The 23,897-nt window shown below is 45.8% G+C and overlaps 1 protein-coding gene across 3 annotated transcripts in view; it reads left to right on the top strand.

Annotated features, from left to right (window-relative positions):
• LOC117531694 (apoptosis-stimulating of p53 protein 1-like) overlaps positions 1-23,612 on the top strand; it is a 196,264-nt gene extending 172,652 nt beyond the window's left edge. For all 3 annotated transcript variants that reach the window (XM_034194801.1, XM_034194800.1, XM_034194799.1), the window contains 2 exons: positions 5,673-5,872; positions 22,770-23,612. In XM_034194801.1, the coding sequence (XP_034050692.1) occupies positions 5,673-5,872; positions 22,770-22,811 (242 nt within the window). In that variant the 3' untranslated portion in view covers positions 22,812-23,612. The remainder of the gene's footprint in view (positions 1-5,672; positions 5,873-22,769) is intronic.
• Positions 23,613-23,897: the final 285 nt, after the last annotated feature.

Genomic DNA, 23,897 nt, shown 5'->3' with positions numbered 1-23,897 from the left:
GAGTCCCAGGCACAGCACTCAGCCACACCACCTCAACCCCCATCACAATCCTCTCCAGTTTCCCTCCATTCACTCTTGCGACTGAGGACGCGAGATGGGTGCTCCGGGCTGTTAACCCCAGGAAGGCTACAGGCCCGGATGGAGTACCAGGGAAGGAGCTGAAGGCATGTGCTGACCAGCTAGCACAGGTCTTCATTTTCAACCTGTCACTTAAACAAGCCATCATCCCAGCCTGCCTAAAATCTGCCGTTATCATCCCAGTCCCCAAAAAATCACCCACAACCAGCCTCAGTGATTTCCGCCCGGTAGCACTCACCCAAGTCATCACCAAGTGCTTTGAGAAACTGGTTCTGAAACACATCAAAGCCTGTCTCCCCCCTACCCTGGACCCACATCAGTTTGCATACCGGACTAACAGATCCACAGAAGATGCAATAACCACTGCCCTCCTCTCAGCACTGTGTCACTTGGAGAAACAGGGGAGCTACGTCAGGATGCTTTTCAATGATTACAGCTCAGCTTTCAGTACAATAATACCGGACATTCTGATCCCCAAGCTAGTCAACCTGGGGCTCCCACTATCCACCTGCTCCTGAATTAAAGACTTTCTGGTTAACTGGCCCCAGCAGGTGAAACTGGGTCCTTACTTCTCCTCTGTCCGTACTCTCAGTACCAGCTTCCCCCAGGGCTGTGTGCTGAGCCCACTTCTCTACTCACTCTACACGTCCGACTGCATTTCTGCCCACGCAGAAAACATCATTGTGAAATTTGCTGATGACACAACAGTGGTGGGGCGGATAACAGGGGGAAATGAAGCGACTTACAGAGATGAGGTCCTGAGACCTTGTGAGTGGAGTGCATCTAACAACCTGGCACTGAATATCGGCAAGACTAAGGAACTCATCTTGGACTTCTGGCGGAACAGTGCCGCCCTTGCCCCCCTGTACATTAACGGCAAAAGTGTGGAGCGAGTGGAGTATTTCAAATTCCTTGGGGTTCACATCTCTGCAGACCTCTCCTGGTCAGTCAACACCTCAGCACTGGTCAAGACGACGCAGCAGCGGCTACACTTCCTGAGGGTGATCAGGAAGGAGCAACTACACACACGCCTGCTGGTGACCTATTGTTCCACCATCGAGAGCCTGCTGACCTATGCTGTGTCAGTGTGGCACTCCAGCTGCACAGAGGCTGACAGGAAGAGGCTTCAGAGGGTGACCAACACTGCACAGAAAATCAGTGGTTGTCCTTTACCTTCCATATCCACCATTTACAACTCTCGCTGTCTTAGCAGGGCTAGGAACATTATAAAGGACAATACTCACCCCAGCTTCCACCTCTCTGTTGCCTTCTGGCAGGTGCTACAGGTCCATACTGGCCAGAACAAACAGACTTAGGGACAGTTTCTTTCCCAAAGCTATCACCATGTTAAATTCAAATTTACACTGAATTGACATATTACACCATTTTCATCTGTCTGTCTGCCTTTGTGTCTCATTTTTTTTTTTTTTTTAGTCTTTTATTTACACATTGTGCTGAGTGCACTTTTCAAGGAGAAGCTTTTTAATTTCGTTGTACTGTGTATACTATGTATGCTGTGTATAATGACAATAAAGGCTTTCTATTCTACAACTCCTGGCAATAATTATGGAATCACCGGCCTCGGAGGATGTTCATTCAGTTGTTTAATTTTGTAGAAAAAAAGCAGATCACAGACATGACACAAAACTAAAGTCATTTGAAATGGCAACTTTCTGGCTTTAAGAAACACTATAAGAAATCAGGAAAACAAATTGTGGCAGTCAGTAATGGTTACTTTTTTAGACCAAGCAGAGGGAAAAAAATATGGAATCACTCAATTCTGAGGAAAAAATTATGGAATCACCCTGTAAATTTTCATCCCCAAAACTAACACCTGCATCAAATCAGATCTGCTCATTAGTCTGCATCTAAAAAGGAGTGATCACACCTTGGAGAGCTGTTGCACCAAGTGGACTGACATGAATCATGGCTCCAACACGAGAGATGTCAACTGAAACAAAGGAGAGGATTATCAAACTCTTAAAAGAGGGTAAATCATCACGCAATGTTGCAAAAGATGTTGGTTGTTCACAGTCAACTGTGTCTAAACTCTGGACCAAATACAAACAACATGGGAAGGTTGTTAAAGGCAAACATACTGGTAGATCAAGGAAGACATCAAAGCGTCAAGACAGAAAACTTAAAGCAATATGTCTCAAAAATCGAAAATGCACAACAAAACAAATGAGGAACGAATGGGTGGAAACTGGAGTCAATGTCTGTGACCGAACTGTAAGAAACCGCCTAAAGGAAATGGGATTTACATACAGAAAAGCTAAACGAAAGCCATCATTAACACCTAAACAGAAAAAAACAAGCTTACAATGGGCTAAGGAAAAGCAATCGTGGACTGTGGATGACTGGATGAAAGTCATATTCAGTGATGAATCTCGAATCTGCAGTGGGCAAGGTGATGATGCTGGAACTTTTGTTTGGTGCCGTTCCAATGAGATTTATAAAGATGACTGCCTGAAGAGAACATGTAAATTTCCACAGTCATTGATGATATGGGGCTGCATGTCAGGTAAAGGCACTGGGGAGATGGCTGTCATTACATCATCAATAAATGCACAACTTTACGTTGATATTTTGGACACTTTTCTTATCCCATCATTTGAAAGGATGTTTGGGGATGATGAAATCATTTTTCAAGATGATAATGCATCTTGCCATAGAGCAAAAACTGAAAACATTCCTTACAAAAAGACACATAGGGTCAATGTCATGGCCTGCAAATAGTCCGGATCTTAATCCAATTGAAAATCTTTGGTGGAAGTTGAAGAAAATGGTCCATGACAAGGCTCCAACCTGCAAAGCTGATCTGGCAACAGCAATCAGAGAAAGTTGGAGCCAGATTGATGAAGAGTACTGTTTGTCACTCATTAAGTCCATGCCTCAGAGACTGCAAGCTGTTATAAAAGCCAGAGGTGGTGCAACAAAATACTAGTGATGTGTCTTTTGTTTTTCATGATTCCATAATTTTTTCCTCAGAATTGAGTGATTCCATATTTTTTTTCCCCTCTGCTTGGTCTAAAAAAGTAACCGTTACTGACTGCCACAATTTTTTTTCTTGATTTCTTATAGTGTTTCTTAAAGCCAGAAAGTTGCCATTTGAAATGACTTTAGTTTTGTGTCATGTCTGTGGTCTGCTTTTTTTCTACAAAATTAAACAACTGAATGAACATCCTCCGAGGCCGGTGATTCCATAATTTTTGCCAGGGGTTGTATAAAGTGAATAAAATTGGTCCTAGCACAGAACCTTGTGGAACTCTATAATTAACCTTAGTCCGCGAAGAAGACTAACCATTTACATGAACAAATTGTAATCTATTAGATAAATATGATTCAAACCACTGCAGCGCAGTGCTTTTAATACCTATGGCATGCTCTAATCTCTGTAATAAAATTTTATGGTCACCAGTATCAAAAGCTGCACTGAGGTCTAACAGGACGAGCAAAGAGATGAGTCCACTGTCTGAGGCCATAAGAAGATCATTTGTAACCTTCAGTAATGCTGTTTCTGTACTATGATGAAATCTGAAACCTGACTGAACTCGTCAAATAGACCATTCCTCTGAAGATGATCAGTTAGCTGTTTTACAACTAACCTTTCAAGAATTTTGGAGAGAAAAGGAAGGTTGGAGATTGGCCTATAATTAGCTAAGATAGCTGGGTCAAGTGATGGCTTTTTAAGTAATGGTTTAATTACTGCCACCTTAAAAGCCTGTGGTACATAGCCAACTAACAAAGATAGATTGATCATATTTAAGATCGAAGCATTAATTAACGGTAGGGCTTCCTTGAGCAGCCTGTTAGGAATGGGGTCTAATAGACATGTTGATGTTTTGGAGGAAGTGACTAATGAAAGTAACTCAGACAGAACAATGGGAGAGAAAGAGTCTAACCAAATACCAGCATTAGTGAAAGCATCCATCCATCCATCCATCCATCTATTTTCTTCCGCTTTATCCGGAGTTGGGTCGTGGGGGCAGCAGCTCAAGCAAAGCCGCCCAGACCTCCCGATCCACACACACCTCCCCCAGCTCCTCCGGGGCAACCCCAAGGCATTCCCAAGCCAGCCGAGAGATGCAGTCCCTCCAGCGTGTCCCGGGTCCCCCCTGGGGCCTCCTCCCAGCGAGACGCGCCCGGAACACCTCCCCAGCGAGGTGCCCAGGGGGCACCCGGAAAAGATGCCCGAGCCACTTCACCTGACTCTTTTCGACGTGGAGGAGCAGCGGCTCGACTCCGAGCTCCTCCCAAGTGACCGAGCTCCTCACCCTATCTCTAAGGGAGCGCCCAGCCACCCTGCGGAGGAAACTCATCTCGGCCGCTTGTACTCACGATCTCGTTCTTTCGGTCATGAGCCAAATCTCATGACCATAGGTGAGGATCGGAATGTAGATCGATCGGTAAATTGAGAGCTTTGCCCCCCTACTCAGCTCTCTCTTCACCACGACAGTCTGATACAGCGACTGCATCACTGCAGATGCTGCACCGATCCGTCTATCGATCTCACGCTCCATCCGTCCCTCACTCGTGAACAAGACCCCGAGATACTTAAACTCCTCCACTTGAGGCAAGGACACTCCACCAACCTGAAGAGGGCAAAGCACCTTTTTCCAGTCGAGAACCATGGCCTCGGATTTGGAGGTGCTGATTTTCATCCCGGACGCTTCACACTTGGCTGCAAACCGCCCCAGTGCACGCTGAAGGTCCTGATTTGACGAAGCCAAGAGAACCACATCGTCCGCAAACAGCAGAGACGAGATTCTGTGGTTCCCAAACCAGACCCCCTCTACACCCTGGCTGCGCCTAGAAATTCTGTCCATAAAAATAATGAACAGAACCGGTGACAAAGGGCAGCCCTGGCGGAGGCCAACGTGCACTTACTACTGGCAATGCCAACCAAGCTCCTGCTGCGGTCGTACATGGACCGGATAGCCCTTAGCAAAGGACCCCAGACCCCGTACTCCCGGAGCACTCCCCACAGGGTGCCCCGAGGGACATGGTTGAACGCCTTCTCCAGATCCACAAAACACATGTGGACTGGTTGGGCAAACTCCCATGAACCCTCGAGCACCCGATGGAGCGTGTAGAGCTGGTCCAGTGTGCCGCAACCAGGACGAAAACCACACTGCTCCTCCTGAATCCGAGGTTCGACCATCAGTTGAATTCTCCTCTCCAGTACTCTGGAATAGACCTTACCGGGGAGGCTGAGGAGTGTGATCCCTGTATAGTTGGAACACACCCTCCGGTCCCCCTTCTTAAACAGAGGGACCACCACCCCGGTCTGCCAATCCAGAGGCACTGTCCCCGATCACCGCGCAATGTTGCAGCAGTCGAACATAAGATATGTCTTTGGGATGGTTATGAATAATTTTTTTCTCTAATAGTTAAAATTTTATTTGCAAAGAAAGTCATGAAGTCATTACTAGTTAAAGTTAAAGGGATACTCGGCACAATAGAGCTCTGAGAGAAGAAAAGATAAATCTGAAACAGGACTTTCACATAGCATTTATGTCAATTTTATTTTTTTACACATCTTAAATTGTTTCAAATCATTTTCTAATACTGAGTGTTTTTGTTGCATCCAGGTGTGCAGGAAAAGTTGGGGGTGATGAACAAAGGCTTGGTCTATGCTCTGTGGGACTACACTTCCCAGCAGCCTGATGAAATGTCTTTCAGCGAGGGCGATGCCCTCGCTGTGGTGCGCCGCCGTGACGACACTGAGACGGAGTGGTGGTGGGTGCGGCTTAACGACCGTGAGGGTTACGTACCCCGAAACCTGCTGGGGGTGAGAGAATTTTCAATTTCAATTTATTTTCATTTATATAGCGCCAAATCACAACAAAGTTGCCTCAAGGCGCTTCACACAAGTAAGGTTTAACCTTAGCAACCCCCAGAGCAAGAACACAGGCGACAGTGGTAATTAAAAACTCCCTCTGAGGAAGAAACCTCAAGCAGACCAGACTTGAAGGGGTGACCCTCTGCTTGGACCATGATACAGACCCAAATTACAAAACAATTCACAAAATCAATATACAGGAAATGCTGTTGGTGCACCGGACAGGAGGGTCTCCAGCACAAATACTACACCCATCTCTGGATGGAGCTGCACCTTAAACAGAGAAAAAAACAGAATCAGGCATCAGAAAGACAACAAATACAGTATAATTTGTCAACATTAAACAACAAGAAAAACAGAAGAAATACTAAGGTGATTGCCGGCCACTAGCCCCAAGCTTCACAAAAGACCCAAACTTTAGATGAAGTTGAAGCCACAGCACACTCCGTTTACTAATAAAATTAATTTAAAAGAGTAAAAAGCATATTAACACACTATGCCAGTATGCTAGCCATACAAAAGGGAAAATAAGTGCATCTTAAGCACCAAGTGGAGATACTATATTGCCGACAGATGGCAGTAGCTCACACAATTGTTGAACACATTAAAATGGTGAGGGAGACGTCATACGACACTTTGTGTTTCTGTTCTCATTGTCGACGAACGTCCGAGGGGAAAGATTAAAATAAAAGACTGTTTTTAACCGTTTTTCAAATCATATGGACTAATGTTGCTTAATCCCTGGCATTGTCACACACACTTCCAGCGGACACTTCACCAAAAACTATGGTTAATCAGCTATGCGCGTAAGTGTTGGAAAAAGCTAGGCTAAAGCTGCATTGGCTAACCATTGTTGTACAAACTTTAATTGCTTAACGTATTCTGAGGTTGAAAATCATCAAGCGTACACTTTGTTTTTGTCTGAGAGGCTATCCACTTGATCAATATGAATTTATATCGTCGGAAGTAAAACCTTGTTAGTTTTTTAATACCAGTTAGCCGATTAGCTGATATTGCTTAGCGGCTAATGGTGACATGTTCTGAACTCATGTTTAGCTATCGGTTAGCAACTAATGGTGGCGCAATTACTCACAAATCGACACCACCTCCGAACCGAACACTTTAACATTTCGTGACGAATGAACCTGCACTCCTTGTCTAATACCGCTGTGCCAATTCCTCAAAACAAAATATGCGTTGATATTTATGAATGGATATATATACGAGGTCTGTTAGAAAAGTATCAGACCTTTTTATTTTTTTCAAAAACCATATGGATTTGAATCACGTGTGATTGCATCAGCCAAGCTTGAACCTTCGTGCGCATGCGTGAGTTTTTTCACGCCTGTCGGTTGCGCCATTCGCCTGTGAGCAGGTTTTGAGTGAGCACTGGTCCACCCCTCTCGTCGTTAAGGAAATGGCGGAATGATTTGGAGCTTTGCTGCATCAATTTTTTCCTGAAACTGTGAGAGACCTCCAGGTGGACACCATTTGGAAAATTAATATGGCTTTCAGGGACGATTTTATGGGGATTACACAGATTAAGGAGTGCTCCAGCCGGTTTAAAGACCGCCCACAGTGTCTGAGAGCGCGGTGCGCTCTGAGCGCCGATCAACAGGCTGACACCCCGCTGAAACAACCAGATCATTTCCAACGTGAAGGCTTTGTTGATCCGGGACCTCGTCTGACTTTCACAGAAAGGCAGAAGGCGTGGACATCAGCACTTTTTCGGCACATTCCACTGTTACAGGAGTTTTTTTCATGGAAAAAAAAGCGGATGAAGGCGCCACCGTGCCGCTCATGGCGCGGGACAAAACCACCTCCGTGTTGGTCTCTCAGGACGGCTTTCAGGTGGCTTTCAGACGGCTTTCGGTTGCTTTTCAGCCGGGTGAATATCCGAGAAATTGAGCATGAGCTGGACATGCCCCAACATGTCCTGTGAGGCTTCATCACGGCGTTGCTTTGCACCATGCGGCTCCGCCGTGACGCGTGGGATTCCTCCGCTCCTCTTTCCATGACAAAAACTCCTGTAACAGTGGAATGTGCCGTTCATTTCTAAACTGGACGCTGTCTTGATCCGGTATGTTGTCTGACTAGCACAGGAATTGCGGAAGACGTGGACATCAGCACTTTTTCGGCACATTGAGACAGACGTGCGGAGGAATCCTGCGCGTTGGGGCAGAGCCGCATGGCGCAAAGCAACGCCGTGATGAAGCCTCACAGGACAAGTTGGGGCATGTCCAGCTCATAATCAATTTCTCGGATATTCACATGACTGAAAAGCAACGGGAAGCCGTCTGAAAGCCACCTGAAAGTCGTCTTGAGAGACCAACACGGAGGTGATTTTGTCCCGCGCCATGAGCGGCACGGTAGCGCATTCATCCGCTTCTTTTTCCATGAAAAAAAACTCCTGTAACAGTGGAATGTGCCGAAAAAGTGCTGATGTCCACGCCTTCTACCTTTTTGTGAAAGTCAGACGATGTCCTGGATCAACAAAGCCTTCACGTTGGAAATGATCTGGTTGTTTCAGCGGGGTGTCAGCCTGTCGATCGGCACTCGGAGCGCGCCGCGCTCTCAGACGCTGTGGGCGGTCTTTAAACCGGCTGGAGCACTCCTTAATCTGTGTAATCCCCATAAAATCGTCCCTGAAAGCCATATTAATTTTCCGAATGGTGTCCACCTGGAGGTCTCTCACAGTTTCAGGAAAAAATTGATACAGCAAAGCTCCAAATCATTCCGCCATTTCCTTAACGACGAGAGGGGTGGACCAGTGCTCACTCAAAGCCTGCTCACAGGCGAATGACGCAACCGACAGGCGTGAAAAAACACGCATGCGCATGAAGGTTCAAGCTTGGCTGATGCAATCACACGTGATTCAAATCGATATTCATATTTTGAAAAAAATAAAAAGGTCCAATACTTTTCTAACAGACCTCGTAAGTGAATTGTTCAACTGTTGGTGACTCTGTGTAACACATAGAAATAGCATCTACAAATGAGTTATAATGCAAATTTAACCTTCACTTTAGTTAAGCTCACATGAAATACTTTACTAACAGGTTATAAAGGCTTTATAATAGTATTTTTAAGTTTACTAATGCATTTATGGACATATAAAAGTGAATTGGTCAGCTGTTTGAGATTGTGATTAAAATATATATTAAGCATATACAAATGAGTTATAAAACAAATTTAACCTTCACTTTATTTGAGCTCACACCAAATACTTTACTAACAGCTTGTAAAGGCTTTCTAATAGTATTTTTAAGTTTATTCATGCATTGATAAGCATTTATAAATGCCAATATAAAAATAAAGCCAGCAACACTCAAGTGTCCTTCTTAATAAAAGTTTTAATGACTCAAGCAAGGCAAAAGGATCAGGAGCACAGACGCGTTTCGACTAGGTCTTCCTCAGTGTGTCATTTATAAATGGACATATAAAAGTGAATTGGTCAACTGAGATTGTGATTCAAATATATAAGCATATACAAATGAGTTCTAAAACAAATTCGTACATAAAGTCTTTAAAACTGCATACTTATAGTGATGGGGAAAGAGACTTGAGCTTTGTACATTATTAAAAAATGATACATATGTTGAGAATTAAGGATAAGTAGTTAATGCAATCTTTTACAATGTTATAACTGATACATTGAGCATCAGGTAATGGTTTATTAATGCTTAGTAAAGGCTTAATTTGTGAGGAAAAAATGTAAATACTAAAAATATTTGTAAAGTATTTTTATCACTAATAAATAGTCTGATTTTACATTTGTAAATGATGAACAATTAATGATCAACTTTTCTTAAATGGTTTATAGAGAATTAAAAAAATATGTATAAATGTTTTATAAAGACATTACATATTTTGTTATGAATAATTATTAATCCATCTATTTATGTTCTTACTAATGAGTAGCTAATAAAAAAGAATGCTTTGTTTGACAAGTAGTTACTTAAGCATTTACTTACACTTTATAAATGCTGCATGCAGTTAATATAAAGTGTTACCGAGACCCCTAATGCTGGACTACGGTAAACCAGGAAATAAAACATTTCAGTAGTCCAATCTAGAAGAGACAAATGCATGAATCAGTGTCTCAGCATCAGCCATAGACAGGATGGGACAAATCTTTGCGGTATTTCACAGGTGGAACAAAGCAGTCCTCGTAATATCTCTAATGTGGTGGTCAAAGGACAATGTAGGATCCAAAATTACCCCAAGGTTCCTAACGTTGTCAATGTGATGTATGACACACGAGCCTAGGCTAAGCATTAACTGGTCAGATTGATGCCAATGTCTCACTGGACCAAGAACCATTTAATTTAATTTAATTTATTTCCTTTATATAGCGCCAAATCACAACAGAGTTGCCTCAAGGCGCTTCACACAGATAAGGTCTAACCTTACCAACCCCCAGAGCAACAGTGGTAAGGAAAAACTCCCTCTGAGGAAGAAACCTCAAGCAGACCAGACTCAAAGGGGTGACCCTCTGCTTGGGCCATGCTACAAACATAAATTACAGAAATAATTCACAGAACAATTCACGGACGAATATACAAGAATTGCTGTTGGTGCACAGGACAGGAGGATCACCAACACAAACACAACTCCCATCTCTGGATGGAGCTGCACCTTAAAGAGAAAAAACAGAATCAGGCATCAGAAAGACAAAAAATACTATATAATTTGCCAGCATTAATCAACAAGAAAAACAGAAGAAATACTAAGGTGATCGCCAGCTGCTAGCCCTAAGCTTCACTAAAAGACCCAGAATTTAGGTGAAGTTGAGGCCGCGGCCCACTTCAATTACTAATAACATGAATTAAAAGAGTAAAAAGCGTAAAACAAAACTGCACCAGAATGCTAGCCATATGAAAGGGAAAATAAGTGTGTCTTAAGTCTGGACTTGAAAGTCTACACAGAATCTGATTGTTTTATTGACGCAGGGAGATCATTCCACAGAAGAGGGGCACGATAAGAGAAAGCTCTGTGAACCGCAGACTTCTTATTTACCTTAGGGACACAAAGTAGTCTTGCACCCTGAGAATGTAAAGCACGGGCCGGTACGTAAGGTTTAATTAGGTCAGCTAGGTACGGAGGTGCCAGTCCATGAATAATTTTATAGGTTAGTAGCAGAACCTTAAAATCTGATCTCACTGGGACAGGAAGCCAGTGAAGAGACGCCATAATGGGTGTAATGTGGTCAAACTTTCTGCTTCGTGTCAAAAGTCTGGCTGCAGCATTCTGAACCAATTGGAAACCCCTAATGCCAGACTGCAGTAAACCAGAAAATAGAACATTGCAGTAGTCCAATCTTGAAGAGATGAACGCATGGATCAGGGTCTCAGCATCAGCCATAGACAGGATGGGACGAATCTTTGCTACATTTTGCAGGTGGAAGATAGCAGTCCTAGTAATATTTCTAATATGGAGACCAAAGGACAATGAAGGATCAAAAATTACCCCAGGGTTCCTCACTTTGTCAGTGTGATGTATGACACACGAGCCTAGGCTGAGTGTTAACTGGTCAAATTGATGCCGATGTCTCACTGGACCAAGAACCATCATTTCAGTCTTTTCAGAGTTTAAAAGTAGGAAGTTACTAGACATCCAACTTCTCACTGATGCAAGGCAATCTTCTAAGGATTTTATGTGAACGAGATTACCAGCAGTTATCGGCATATATAACTGAGTATCATCTGCATAGCAGTGAAAGGTAATCCCAAAATGCCGCAATATGTGCCCAAGGGGTGCTATATAAAGGGAGAAAAGCAGGGGGCCTAAGACAGACCCCTGAGGAACCCCAAATTTCATGTCACTAAGGTTAGAGGTAGTGTTACTGTACAAAACACAGTGAGAACAACTGGTCAAGTATGACGTCAGCCATGCAAGGGCACTCCCAGTAATCCCAAAATGATTTTCCAGCCTATCAAGTAGAATATGATGATCCACTGTATCAAATGCAGCACTGAGATCTAACAGCAACAGAACCGTAGTGGTGTCCGAATCCATTGTAAGCAGAAGATCATTCACTACTTTTGTGAGAGCCGTTTCTGTGTAATGATATTTTCTAAAAGCAGACTGCAGCGGCTCAAAGAGATTATTCTCAGTAAGATAGTCTACAAGCTGCCGTGACACCACTTTTTCCAGAATTTTAGAGCAAAATGATAGATTTGATATCGGCCGATAGTTTTTCAATACACTAGGGTCAAGATTAGGTTTCTTAAGTAATGGTTTAATCACTGCAGAAAAATCACTGAAACATTTAGGAACAGATCCCGAAGTTAATGACATATTAGTAATTTACAGCACAGTCGGCCCAAGGATAGGTCATAGGTCGTAAACCTGTTGTGTGGGCCGCCAGAAGAGGAGGTACTGCTGGCCCACCACCAGTGGTCGCCCTGTCTGAAGTGCGGGCTTCAGGCACGAGAGGGCGCTGCCGCCACGGACACACCCGGGGGTGACAGCTGTCACTCATTATCTCTTGACAGCTGTCACCCATCTACTCTACAGCATCTCACTCCATAAAGACCAGACGTCATCTCCACCTCGTTGCCGAGATATCGTACTTCTATGGAGGTAACTGTCTCTGCCTGTATTAATTGATTCTAAGAGCTATTGTTTTGCAGCTGTCAACCAGAGGACCGGCGTGGGTCGCGACTGTTTCGTCCTACGTCCGTCAGATAAGTGGTTAAACAGACGCTGCACGAGTGTGTGTTAGAGGTGGAGGTGGCATTCCCACCGTTGTTGTTACGGGGTGTACACACACCCACACTTGACTGTCTTTGTTCTTCGCCAGCAGTACCAGATCCGACAGTCGGGGACGGTGATCACCTGGGAATTCGGGACTTGGCGGCTCCAGTATTCACCAGGTTCGGTGGCGGCGGAAATCGTGTGGTTCCGGCTCTTCTCAGGACAGACGTCTTCTATCCTCGAGCCTGCCCACACGTCACCTTTGTGGATTGACTGTTATCAGATTCTGAGATTGTCTGTGTATTCGTTGTGCACCTTCACAACATTAAATTGTTACTTTTTGGCTCATCTTCGCTAATTTCTATAGGAGGTTCATTAAGGGCTACAGTCAGGTAGTTAGCCCCCTGACAGCCCTGACCTCTCCAAAAGTCCCCTTCACCTGGTCGGATCGGTGCGAAGCCGCGTTCAAGGAGTTGAAACGACGGTTCTCTACTGCGCCAGTTTTGGTGCAGCCCGACCCTAGCCGCCAGTTCGTGGTTGAAGTGGACGCCTCTGACTCAGGGATAGGAGCCATGCTATCCCAGAGCGGAGAGACTGATAAGGTTCTTCACCCGTGTGCCTACTTTTCACGCAGGTTGACCCCGGCAATCGAGAACTCCTTGCGGTGAAAGAGGCTCTTGAGGAGTGGAGACACCTGTTGGAGGGAGCGTCTGTGCCGTTCACGGTTTTCACTGACCATTGGAACCTGGAGTATATCAGGACCGCCAAGCGGCTGAACCCCAGGCAAGCCCGCTGGTCACTGTTTTTTGGGCGTTTTGACTTCCGGATCACCTATCGCCCCGGGACCAAGAACCAGAGGTCGGATGCCTTGTCCCGGGTACACGAAGAGGAGGTCAAAACTGCACTGTCGGATCCACCGAAGCCCATCCTGCCTGAGTCCACTATCGTGGCCACCCTCACCTGGGACGTGGAGAAGATCGTCCGGGAGGCCCTGGCACGGAGCCCGGACCCCGGAACTGGTCCGAAGAACCGTTTGTACGTCCCACCAGAGGCCAGAGCTGCAGCCTTGGACTTCTGTTACGGTTCCAAGCTCTCCTGTCATCCAGGGGTGCGAAGGACCGTGGCAGTTGTCCGGCAGCGCTTCTGGTGGGCGTCTATGGAGGCCGACGTCCGGGAGTACATCCAGGCCTGCAGACCATAAAAGGTCCCAAGGACTTCTCCAGCCGCTACCTGTGCCTCATCGCCCCTGGTCCCACATCGGCCTGGATTTCGTCACGGGCCTCCCGCCGTCCCAGGGCAACACCACCATCTTCACGATAGTGGACCGATTCTCCAAGGCGGCCCACTTCGTGGCCCTCCCGAAGCTCCCAACAGCCCAGGAGACAGCAGACCTCCTGGTCCACCACGTCGTCCGTCTGCATGGGATACCCACCGACATCGTCTCTGATCGTGGTCCCCAGTTCTCCTCACACGTCTGGAGGAGCTTCTGCCGGGAACTGGGGGCTACTGTGAGCCTCTCGTCCGGGTATCACCCGCAGACCAATGGACAGGCAGAACGGGCCAATCAGGAATTGGAGCAAGCCCTGCGCTGTGTGACGTCCGCACACCCGACGGCCTGGAGTAAACATCTGGCCTGGATCGAGTATGCGCATGACAGCCAGGTGTCCTCTGCCACCGGCCTCTCCCCATTTGAGGTGTGTTTGGGGTATCAGCCCCCGTTGTTTCCCGTGGTGGAGGGAGAGGTCGGTGTGCCCTCGGTCCAGGCCCACCTGCGGAAGTGCCGTCGGGTGTGGCACTCCGCCCGTTCTGCCTTGTTGAAGGCCCGGACGAGGGCGAAGACCCATGCAGACCGCCGGCGATCCCCGGCCCCTGCTTACCAGCCCGGGCAGGAGGTGTGGCTATCCACGAAGGACATCCCCCTCCAGGTGGACTCCCCGAAACTCAAGGACAGATATATCGGACCATACAAGATCCTCAAAGTCCTCAGTCCTGCCGCAGTGAAGCTCCAACTCCCGGCTTCACTGCGGATCCACCCGGTCTTTCATGTTTCAAGGATCAAACCTCACCACACCTCACCCCTCTGTGCTCCCGGACCGGCGCCGCCTCCTGCTCGGATCATCGACGGGGAGCCGGCTTGGACGGTGCGCCGGCTCCTGGACGTCCGTCGGATGGGCCGGGGGTTCCAGTATTTTGTGGACTGGGAGGGGTATGGACCCGAAGAACGCTCCTGGGTGAAGAGGAGCTTCATCCTGGATCCGGCCCTCGTGGCCGACTTCTACCACCGTCACCTGAACAAGCCTGGTCGGGCGCCAGGAGGCGCCCGTTGAGGGGGGTTCCTGTTGTGTGGGCCGCCAGATGAGGAGGTACTGCTGGCCCACCACCAGTGGGCGCCCTGCCTGAAGTGCGGGCTTCAGGCACGAGAGGGCACTGCTGCCACGGACACAGCCGGGGGTGACAGCTGTCACTCATTATCTCTTGACAGCTGTCACCCATCTACTCTACAGCATCTCACTCCATAAAGACCAGACGTCATCTCCACCTCGTTGCCGAGATATCGTACTTCTATGGAGGTAACTGTCTCTGCCTGTATTAATTGATTCTAAGAGCTATTGTTCTGCAGCCGTCAACCAGAGGACCGGCGTGGGTCGCGACTGTTTCATCCTACGTCCGTCAGATAAGTGGTTAAACAGACGCTGCACGAGTGTGTGTTAGAGGTGGAGGTGGCATTCCCACCGTTGTTGTTACGGGGTGTACACACACCCACACTTGACTGTCTTTGTTCTTCGCCAGCAGTACCAGATCCGACAGTCGGGGACGGTGATCACCTGGGAATTCGGGACTTGGCAGCTCCAGTATTCACCAGGTTCGGTGGCGGCGGAAATCGTGTGGTTCCGGCTCTTCTCAGGACAGACGTCTTCTATCCTCGAGCCTGCCCACACGTCACCTTTGTGGATTGACTGTTATCAGATTCTGAGATTGTGTATTCGTTGTGCACCTTCACAACATTAAATTGTTACTTTTTGGCTCATCTATTGACCGTTCATTTGCGCCCCCTGTTGTGGGTCCGTGTCACTACACTTTCACAACAAAACCATTTTGTTGGTGTAGCATCAAATAAGCAGGTTGTCCTTTTGGCAGATGTTAAATATTTTGTCAGCACGCTCGGTGAAATACTCTCAGATTCTGTAAATCTAGGTAATACCTCAGTAATAGTAGGGTGTGGTGGCTGGGTTAAGGCATGCTGGGATAAGTTTAACCTGATGTCATCTATTTTCTTCTCAAAGTAATCCAAGAAATCTTGTGCTATGAAAGGAAAGCGACTTACAGGTGGTTGTCCATGAATAAGTGTTGCTACCGTGTCGATCCAGAACTTTGAGTTGTGCTTGTTTTTGTTGATCAAATCAGAGTAATAGGTCCGCTTTGTAGTCAGCAGTGCATGCTTATAGTCTAAGATAGCATCACACCACGCAAGGTGGAATACATCTAATTTTGAACTGCGCCATTTTCGTTCTAGACCTCTACCGTTACGCTTGAGGCCATGCAAGTAATCATTGGACCAAAGTGACTGTCTTGTTTTTTTTTTTTTTTGGGGGGGGGGGGGGGGTGGTATTATAGGTGGCGCAATCATGTCAAGTGTAGTTTTGAGCGCTGAATTTAAACTGTCCACAAGACTGCCAACTGAATGATCATTTTCCAAAAGTGACGCTAAGATATCAGGCAGTCTGAGTTCAACCGCAGTTGAAGAGTTGATCTGTCACGGCAATGATAAATAAGGTTCTTGTTCCAGTTAACACGGCAACGAAATTGTAAACTTAATAAGCGAGTGATCAGAGACCAGTGACGCAAGAGGCATAATGTTGATATTTGTGACAGCAACACTGCACATGAAGACCAAATCCAGGGTATTTCCACTAATGTATGTCAAGCCCCAAATGCATTGCTGGAATCCTAATACATCCATAATGTTCATAAATGATTTGTAGAGGGGGTCAGAAGGCTTATCTTTATGAATGTTGAAGTCACTAATAATCAGAATGTTATCTGCACGGGTTGCCAAGTTCGAGATAAACTCACCAAATTCATCTAAGAATTCAGAGTATGGGCCAGGGGGCCTATATACAATGACAAAGCACAGTTCATTTTTATTCTTGTGACCTTGGCTATACATAGCATCTTGGGCAGAGCGGAGAATCAGCTATTCAGATGAATTACATTTTTTACCCCCAACGGCTTGTAAACTAAACCCAGATTTAGAAATTAGAGCAACAGCCCCGCCTTGCTTCATATCACAAAGGACATGACTAAATGTGTATGCCGATGGGCAGGCCTCATTTAAAGGGAGGACAGCAGTGGGTTTAAGCCAGGTTTCAGATAACCAATCATATCTAAGTGGTGAGCCATATTGAGTTTGTTATGTTAATGAGAACCAGACTAAGGACCTCAGTGGGGTTGACAATTGGACTGTTGGGATTTAGGGGTGGTTCCAGAGTAGCATACAAGATGCCTGGAAGTAGCTCAAGGTTTAAGAAGTCCCACGTGGGTTGTCGGTAGCAGACACAAAATATTTGATATAGCGGGAACAGCCAGCGGGCCATCCTCAATTCCATCATCATCCAGTGTAGTAATGGGTATTAAGTTTGCAAGGCATATCCCTCTATGCATTTTATGTACACATCTGCGGAAACAGGCCACAGTCTCAATTTGACAAATTTCACTTCCTGCCACATAAACTGCACTATCACCATACTGGATTTTCTGCACAAATTTCCTCGATAAACTAATGGATTCCACACCCACATCTAGCTATGTTCACAGACAAGATGGCGGCACCTACCCAGTAGGGTGAAGGCTGTCCGGCATCAGCAAGCCACTGCAGTCCCAAAACGAAGGCCAATTATCAATAAAACTAAAGCCTTGCTGTCTACAAAATTGCACCAGCCACCAATTTAATGCCTCATTATTACCCCGGAAGGGGAGCGGACCAGAGACTATTAATTGGTGCAGACATCTTTCTGGCAAGGTCACAAGTCCTCTCTATGTCCATTTTTGTGACCTAGAGTGCTTCACCTAATGTCACTTGCGCTGATGTGAATAACTGTGTGGCTGTATCTCGTGTGATGTTCCTTTGTCTGTCTACCCTTCTGCAGCGTCAGCACCCTGAGATGAGAGGCAATGTAAAATTGAAAAGCCGTTTAAGCAAAATCCAGTAGTAAAATAAGTTTTACATTTAATGGGGTCATAAATGTAAATGGAAGTAAACAGACAGTAAAACTGGTTGTTCAAAATATCTGAGTAAATTACTTCTGGTTTGGTATCAGTCATCCAGCAGAATTATACACCACAGTACAATAGTTTGTGGTAAAATGTTACATCACATCAAACCCTAAACCTTGTATAGGCAGAATTCCTTGATGTAATGGTGCCTTCACTGAAGTGACTAAACCTTTTAGTTTATGTTAAATACCATTTGGTAAAATCTCAGTTGAGACATGGTTATTCCAGCATCTTTGTAAAGATTTAGCCAGGTGTAATGTGCAGTGTCTTCTGGAGTAGCAAATCCCAAATTAAAAATTCTTGGAAATGAACTATCATCGTACCAAAACGTCAATGACAAAATGTTGTTTTTTTTTACTGTTGACTCTACTGTTGAAATTATGATACAATCACATAAGTCAAATTGTTTACTGCAACTAAAAGAAGAGCAAATACCAAAAAAAAAATTAAATCTGCAACACAAACTATACAAAAGTTCCATGTGTCTATAGTCCTGGGGTGGGAGCGCAGGATACACGCCCCGGTCATGCATTGCATGGATATACTCACCCAGCACGTCAAGGATTGCCCGATTAAATGCAGCTTCCACGAGGATCAGTCAGATGTGTCGATCACACTGAACCCAGTTCAGCTTCAACCTCAACATCACTCAGGATGGCCTGGACAATAATGAAGGTAGAAAAGGGAAGTGATTAACAAAAGCAAGTTTTAAAAAATTATATATACACACACGTACATACAGAGTGACCCCCCCCCCCTCCCCCCCTAAAAAAAGCAAGAATTGTAATAAATAAATAAAAAAAAAAAAAAAAAAAAAACCCTTTCAGTTTCTGTATGATCATTCTCCAGAGTTTCAGTTATCTTGGTCACTTTGCATAAAAGTTATGTTTTTTCAAAATTATGCTCCAACAAATCAGACCATTTGGAGCATAATTCGAAAGAACATGACTTTTATGCAAAGCAACTGAGATAACTGAAACTTTGATTTTGCTGGACCTTGGTATATATATATATATATATATATATATATATATATATATATATATATATATATATATATATATACACACATCGTATTTGGGAAATACATTTTGGAGCTAAAAGCTACATGATGTGAGACATTATTCTTACCAGTGATGACACGTTGCTGTGTGGTGCTGGACGTTGATGGTCGAACCCTCCTCGCTTATGGAAATGGATTCTTCAACAAAAACAAAATCACGACATGTTAAAAAAATACAGTAATGGCACAAAATTAGATGTAAACGTTTGTTGTCTTGCTGACTTGAGGTGTTTTTCTATCAGAAGTTAATACTTTAAAGCGGAGTACAGAGTTAGCTAGCTCGCTAGTTACCAATCAGCTAGCTCACTGTGTCTGCATACAAGAGACAACAATGTTACTTTAACACAAGTTTAGATTCAAAATCTTCGCTTGTTAAAGTGTGCTTCCCACCAATGGGATAAGTAACGTTAAACGGTGCTTTCAAGCAGACTACAGACAAAGTCACAAAAAACAATTACCACCCGTCGCTTCCAACAAAGTTGTGGCCGAGTCGCGGCCATCCTGCCTCCGGGTGCTTGTTAGTCGGTGTCCGTAAACAGCGTTCCTTCGGTCGAACCGTTTCCAGCCCTTACGGTCCGACCTACTCCGGTCGTTGTGGTCCTGTAATCACTTTTAAGCTTTTTCAACTGTTCTCTGCATTGCTGTAATGTCCGGTACCCGTGAGCGGCTAAAGGCTGTGAAATTTTCTCATTTCGGATCGCTTCATCCACCTCTCTGTATTCTCTCCTCCGCCACCAAACACAAACGTCCGCAACTCATCCATGGACCAGTGCGAGTAAAAAAAAAAAAAAACTCGCCGTGAAACGAATGGAAAAACCCTGTATCTGTAACACCGCTGTGACTATTTAAAAATGGCGGGTTTGATTCTTGTGTAGGACGGCGCGCTCATGACCCATCCAGTGACGACGTTCTCTGACTAGTCAGTGACCGGCAGCCTGTTGACGTCATGTTTTATTATCGGCTCGGTTCGCTTGGAACCGACCCTGAGCAGGTACTAAAAAAGCACCCGGTACCAGGTGCTAACCCTACTGGAAAAGCAAAAAAAAAATGAGTAGAGTTGAGCCGAGTAGAGCAGAGGTAGTGCTACTTTTGTGAAGTAGAAAAGTGCCTTAAAAGAGCCACCCTATCTGGCAGCATCACACAAGGTTAATGTAGAGTAAAACGAGTCCCCGGCTGAGCGCCGCTACTTTGGAGTTTACCCCGGAAGATGAGAGGGTCGCCTCCCTGCGCCTTCGGGTGGCGGGTGGTATTGGGGCGGACTCTCACTGTTGTTTGTGCGTGTGCACCGAACAGCAGTTTGGTGTATTCTGCCTTCTTGGAGTCCCTGAATGGAGTCCTATATGCTCCTATAAGCTCCGGTGGGGTTCTCCTTTGTTCTACTGGGAGACTTCACCACATACATGGATAATGACAGAGACACCTGGAGAGGCATGATTGGGAGGAATGGCCTCCCAAATCTAAACCCAAATGGTCATTTGTTATTGGACTTCTTTGCTAGTCATGGACTGTCCATAGCGAACACCATGTTCGAACATAAGGATGCTCATAAGTGTACATGGTACCAGAGCACCCTCGGCTGAAGATCGTTATCTATTTTGTGATCATATCATCTGATCTGAGGCTGCATGTTCTGGACACTCAGGTGAAGAGAGGGGCAGAGCTGTCAACTGATCACCATCTGGTGATGAGTTGGATCAGAGGGTGGGGGAGGACTTTGGACAGACCTGGTAAGCCCAAACGGATAGTGCGGGTGAACTGGGAACGTCTGGAGGAGCCCGCTGTCTGACAGATCTTCAACTCACACCTCTGGCAGAGCTTTTCTAGCATCTCTGTGGAGGTTGGGGGCATTGAACTAGAATGGGCAATGTTCAAAGTTTCCATTCCTGAAGCTGCAGCGGGCAGCTGTGGCCTGAAGGTCTTGGGGCAACAAACCTCGAACACTGTGGTGGACTCCAGTGGCCAGGCAAGCCATCTGACTGAAGAAGGAGGCCTTCCGGGATATATTATCTCGGAAGGCAAGGTACTGACAGACCCGAAGGGCAGCAGCCTCTGCTGTGGGGGAGGCAAAGTAGTGGGTGCGGGAGGAGTTTGGAGTAACTATGGAGAAGGACTTTCGGTCAGCACCAAGGTGCTTCTGGAGGAGTGTGAGGCACCTCAGGAGGGGAAAACGGGGAACCACCCAAGCTGTCTACAGTAAGGATGGGACTCCATTGACCTAACTGAAGATGTAATCCGGCGCTGGAAGGAACACTTTGAGGAACTCCTGCATCAGACCGAAGCGCCCTCTATAGTAGGGGCAGAGCTGGAGGATAATGGAGGATTTTCATCAATTTCCCTGGTCGAAGTCCCTGAGGCAGTCATACAACTCCGCAGTGGCAAGGCCCTGGGGGTTGATGAGATCCGTCTAGAAATGCTGAAGGCTCTGGGTGTGGAGGGACTGTCTTGGATGAGATGTCTCTTCTACATTGTTTTTAGGTCTGGGACAGTGTCAAAGGAGTGGCAAACTGAGGTGGTGGTCCCCATATTTAAAAAGGAGGACCAGAGAGTGTGCGCCAATTACAGGGGCATCAGACAACTCAGCCTCCCTGATAAAGTCTACTCCAGGGTGCTGGAAAGGAGGGTTTGGCCAGTAGTCGAACCTCTGATTGAAGAGGAACAATGCAGGTTCCATCCTGGCTGTGAAACAACCGACCAGCTCTTCACTCTCACAAGGATCCTGGAGGGGGCCTGGAAGTATGCCCATTCAGTCTACATGTGTCTCCCTAGGGAGGTGTTCCAGGCACATCCATCTGGGAGGAGACCCCGGGGAAGACCCAGGACTAGGTGGAGAGATTATATCTCCACACTGGCCTGGGAACGCCTTGGGATCCCCCAGTGAGAGTTGGTCAATGTTAAGCGGGAAAGGGAAGTCTGGGGTCCCCTGCTGGAGCTGTTGCCCCTGCGACCCAATCCCGGATAAGGGGTTGAATATGAGTGAGTGATGAGAATATGATGAGCCGCTCATCATCCTGAAGACCAAAAAGACCTTTCGGCAAGACTTGCCAGTGTACCACTGACGTCTTTATTGTGTTGATTCCTCCCACTTGTTCCCCTCGGGAGACGAACTCACGACCTTTGGCATGAAAGGGGAACGCTCTAAGCAGATGGCTCAAACCTGGGCTCAGCCACTGTGGCCAGGCTCCTTTTAGCTATTGGGGAGTGAGTTTTGCTGACTACTATTGCACAGCGGCTCCTGGTGGCTTTTATCACACCGCTTGCTCACTCACTCACTCAGTCATCTTCAACCGCTTACTCCACTGGCGGGTTGTTGGAGTCTATCTCAGCAGTTCCATTTCACCAGTGTATTCTTTATTAGGGCGTAACTGGTACATCTTCCAGTTGCTTGAATGGCCGCTTGAGGCTGTGTCCAAAAGTAAGACACACTGTAGAGACCCATGTTAAATTGTCCAACTTTACAGCATAAATAAACATGTACAGCTTGGTACAAAAAAGGCGTTTAGTCTTGATAGCTAGTTTTCCCTTCATAAAAACTGTCCTGGTGGTGATTTTATTTGATTTATTTTAAATAACTCATCTGTTTAATCCATTCTAAATTGTCAAGTTATGAGTAATTAGGGGCGTGGTTGCTTTGAGTGACAGCTGTTTGCCAAAGTCAGCGCTCTGCTAGCAGCTTTCGAGTCGCCACAGTCCCTTCTGAGCATTTTATTCCAGATAGCTGAGATAATCTGGCCTACTTTTTCCCGGTCTGGACTCTCTCCAGTTCATGTGTCTTGAGAATGACGTGAACACAGTGTGTTTGTGTCTCTGCAGCTGTATCGCAGGATCAAACCCAGACAACGCTCGCTGGCTTGACGCCCAGATCCACACACTCACGTGCACGATCCCAGACAGTGCATGCACAGAGTTGAAGAGTGTCACCGTTAGCGGAGAAAGAACAAACCATGTCGTCGGCATCCAGGAGAGGAGAGGAGCGACTGAGTGAAGCAGATGAAGAGACGAACTGACACTGGAATCACACGACCATCTGAAAAATAACAATGTATATCCACCGACTTTTTGCAGAGGGAAGTAAAGTATCCCGAAACAATATTTTAGCAGTTGTAGTCAACAAATTCCTAGGATTTTTTTTTTTAAAGAGATGTCCTGTCATTTGGATGCAGCTTGATGTTTTCAGCTCCGAACAATCAAACAACAGCTGCTGTGAAACATTTACTTTCAGTTGCCAATCTAATCTTCATCTTTGAATGTTATTTTATTTTGGTACGTGTAAAAATATCACCCACAGTGCGCCAACAGTGCCACACGCTGACGCTGTGGCCCTGAGCACAGTTTATTTTCTAATTTCACACTGAGTCCTGTGTCGACTTTCCCTTTACTGAAGCCGAAGACGAGAAAACGGGAAATGTGAACGTGTAACTAAAGAGAGGAAGTTGGGAGCTCTGTGAACCTGACCCCCCGTCCACGTAAAAAATCCAAGCAAACACACTGAGTGGTTAGTGCTTCGTTTGTGCAGATTTGTGCTGGTAAAATTTTTGTTTGTGCTGCTATGGTTTTTGAGATATTAAAGATTATTTTTTAGGTCATTCAAAGGTCACCATCCCCCCAGCTTGCTCCAAAATGAACCAAACTGGTCTACTTGCTTAGTGTTTGTTTGTGCTGTTAAAATTTCCGTTTGTGCTGCTTTAGTTTCTGAGATAAAGTTTTGTTTTTTTTAAGGTCAAGAGGTCACCATCCCCCCAGCTTGCTCCAAAATGAACCAGACTGGTCTACTTTTTAGTACTTCATTTGTGCTGGTTTGTGCTGTTAAAATTTTCGTTTGTGCTGCTTTAATTTCTGAGATATTAAGAGTTTTATTTTTGAGTGATGACGTCATCATCCCCCAGCTTGCTCCAAAATGAACCAGACTGGTCTGTTTTTTAGTGCCTCGTTTGTGCCGTT

Source organism: Thalassophryne amazonica, chromosome 19 (genome assembly GCF_902500255.1).
Source record: "Thalassophryne amazonica chromosome 19, fThaAma1.1, whole genome shotgun sequence".
NCBI lineage: Eukaryota > Metazoa > Chordata > Actinopteri > Batrachoidiformes > Batrachoididae > Thalassophryne > Thalassophryne amazonica.
The sequence above is the reverse complement of the archived record's forward strand: the minus strand, read 5'-3'. Positions and strand labels throughout refer to the sequence as shown.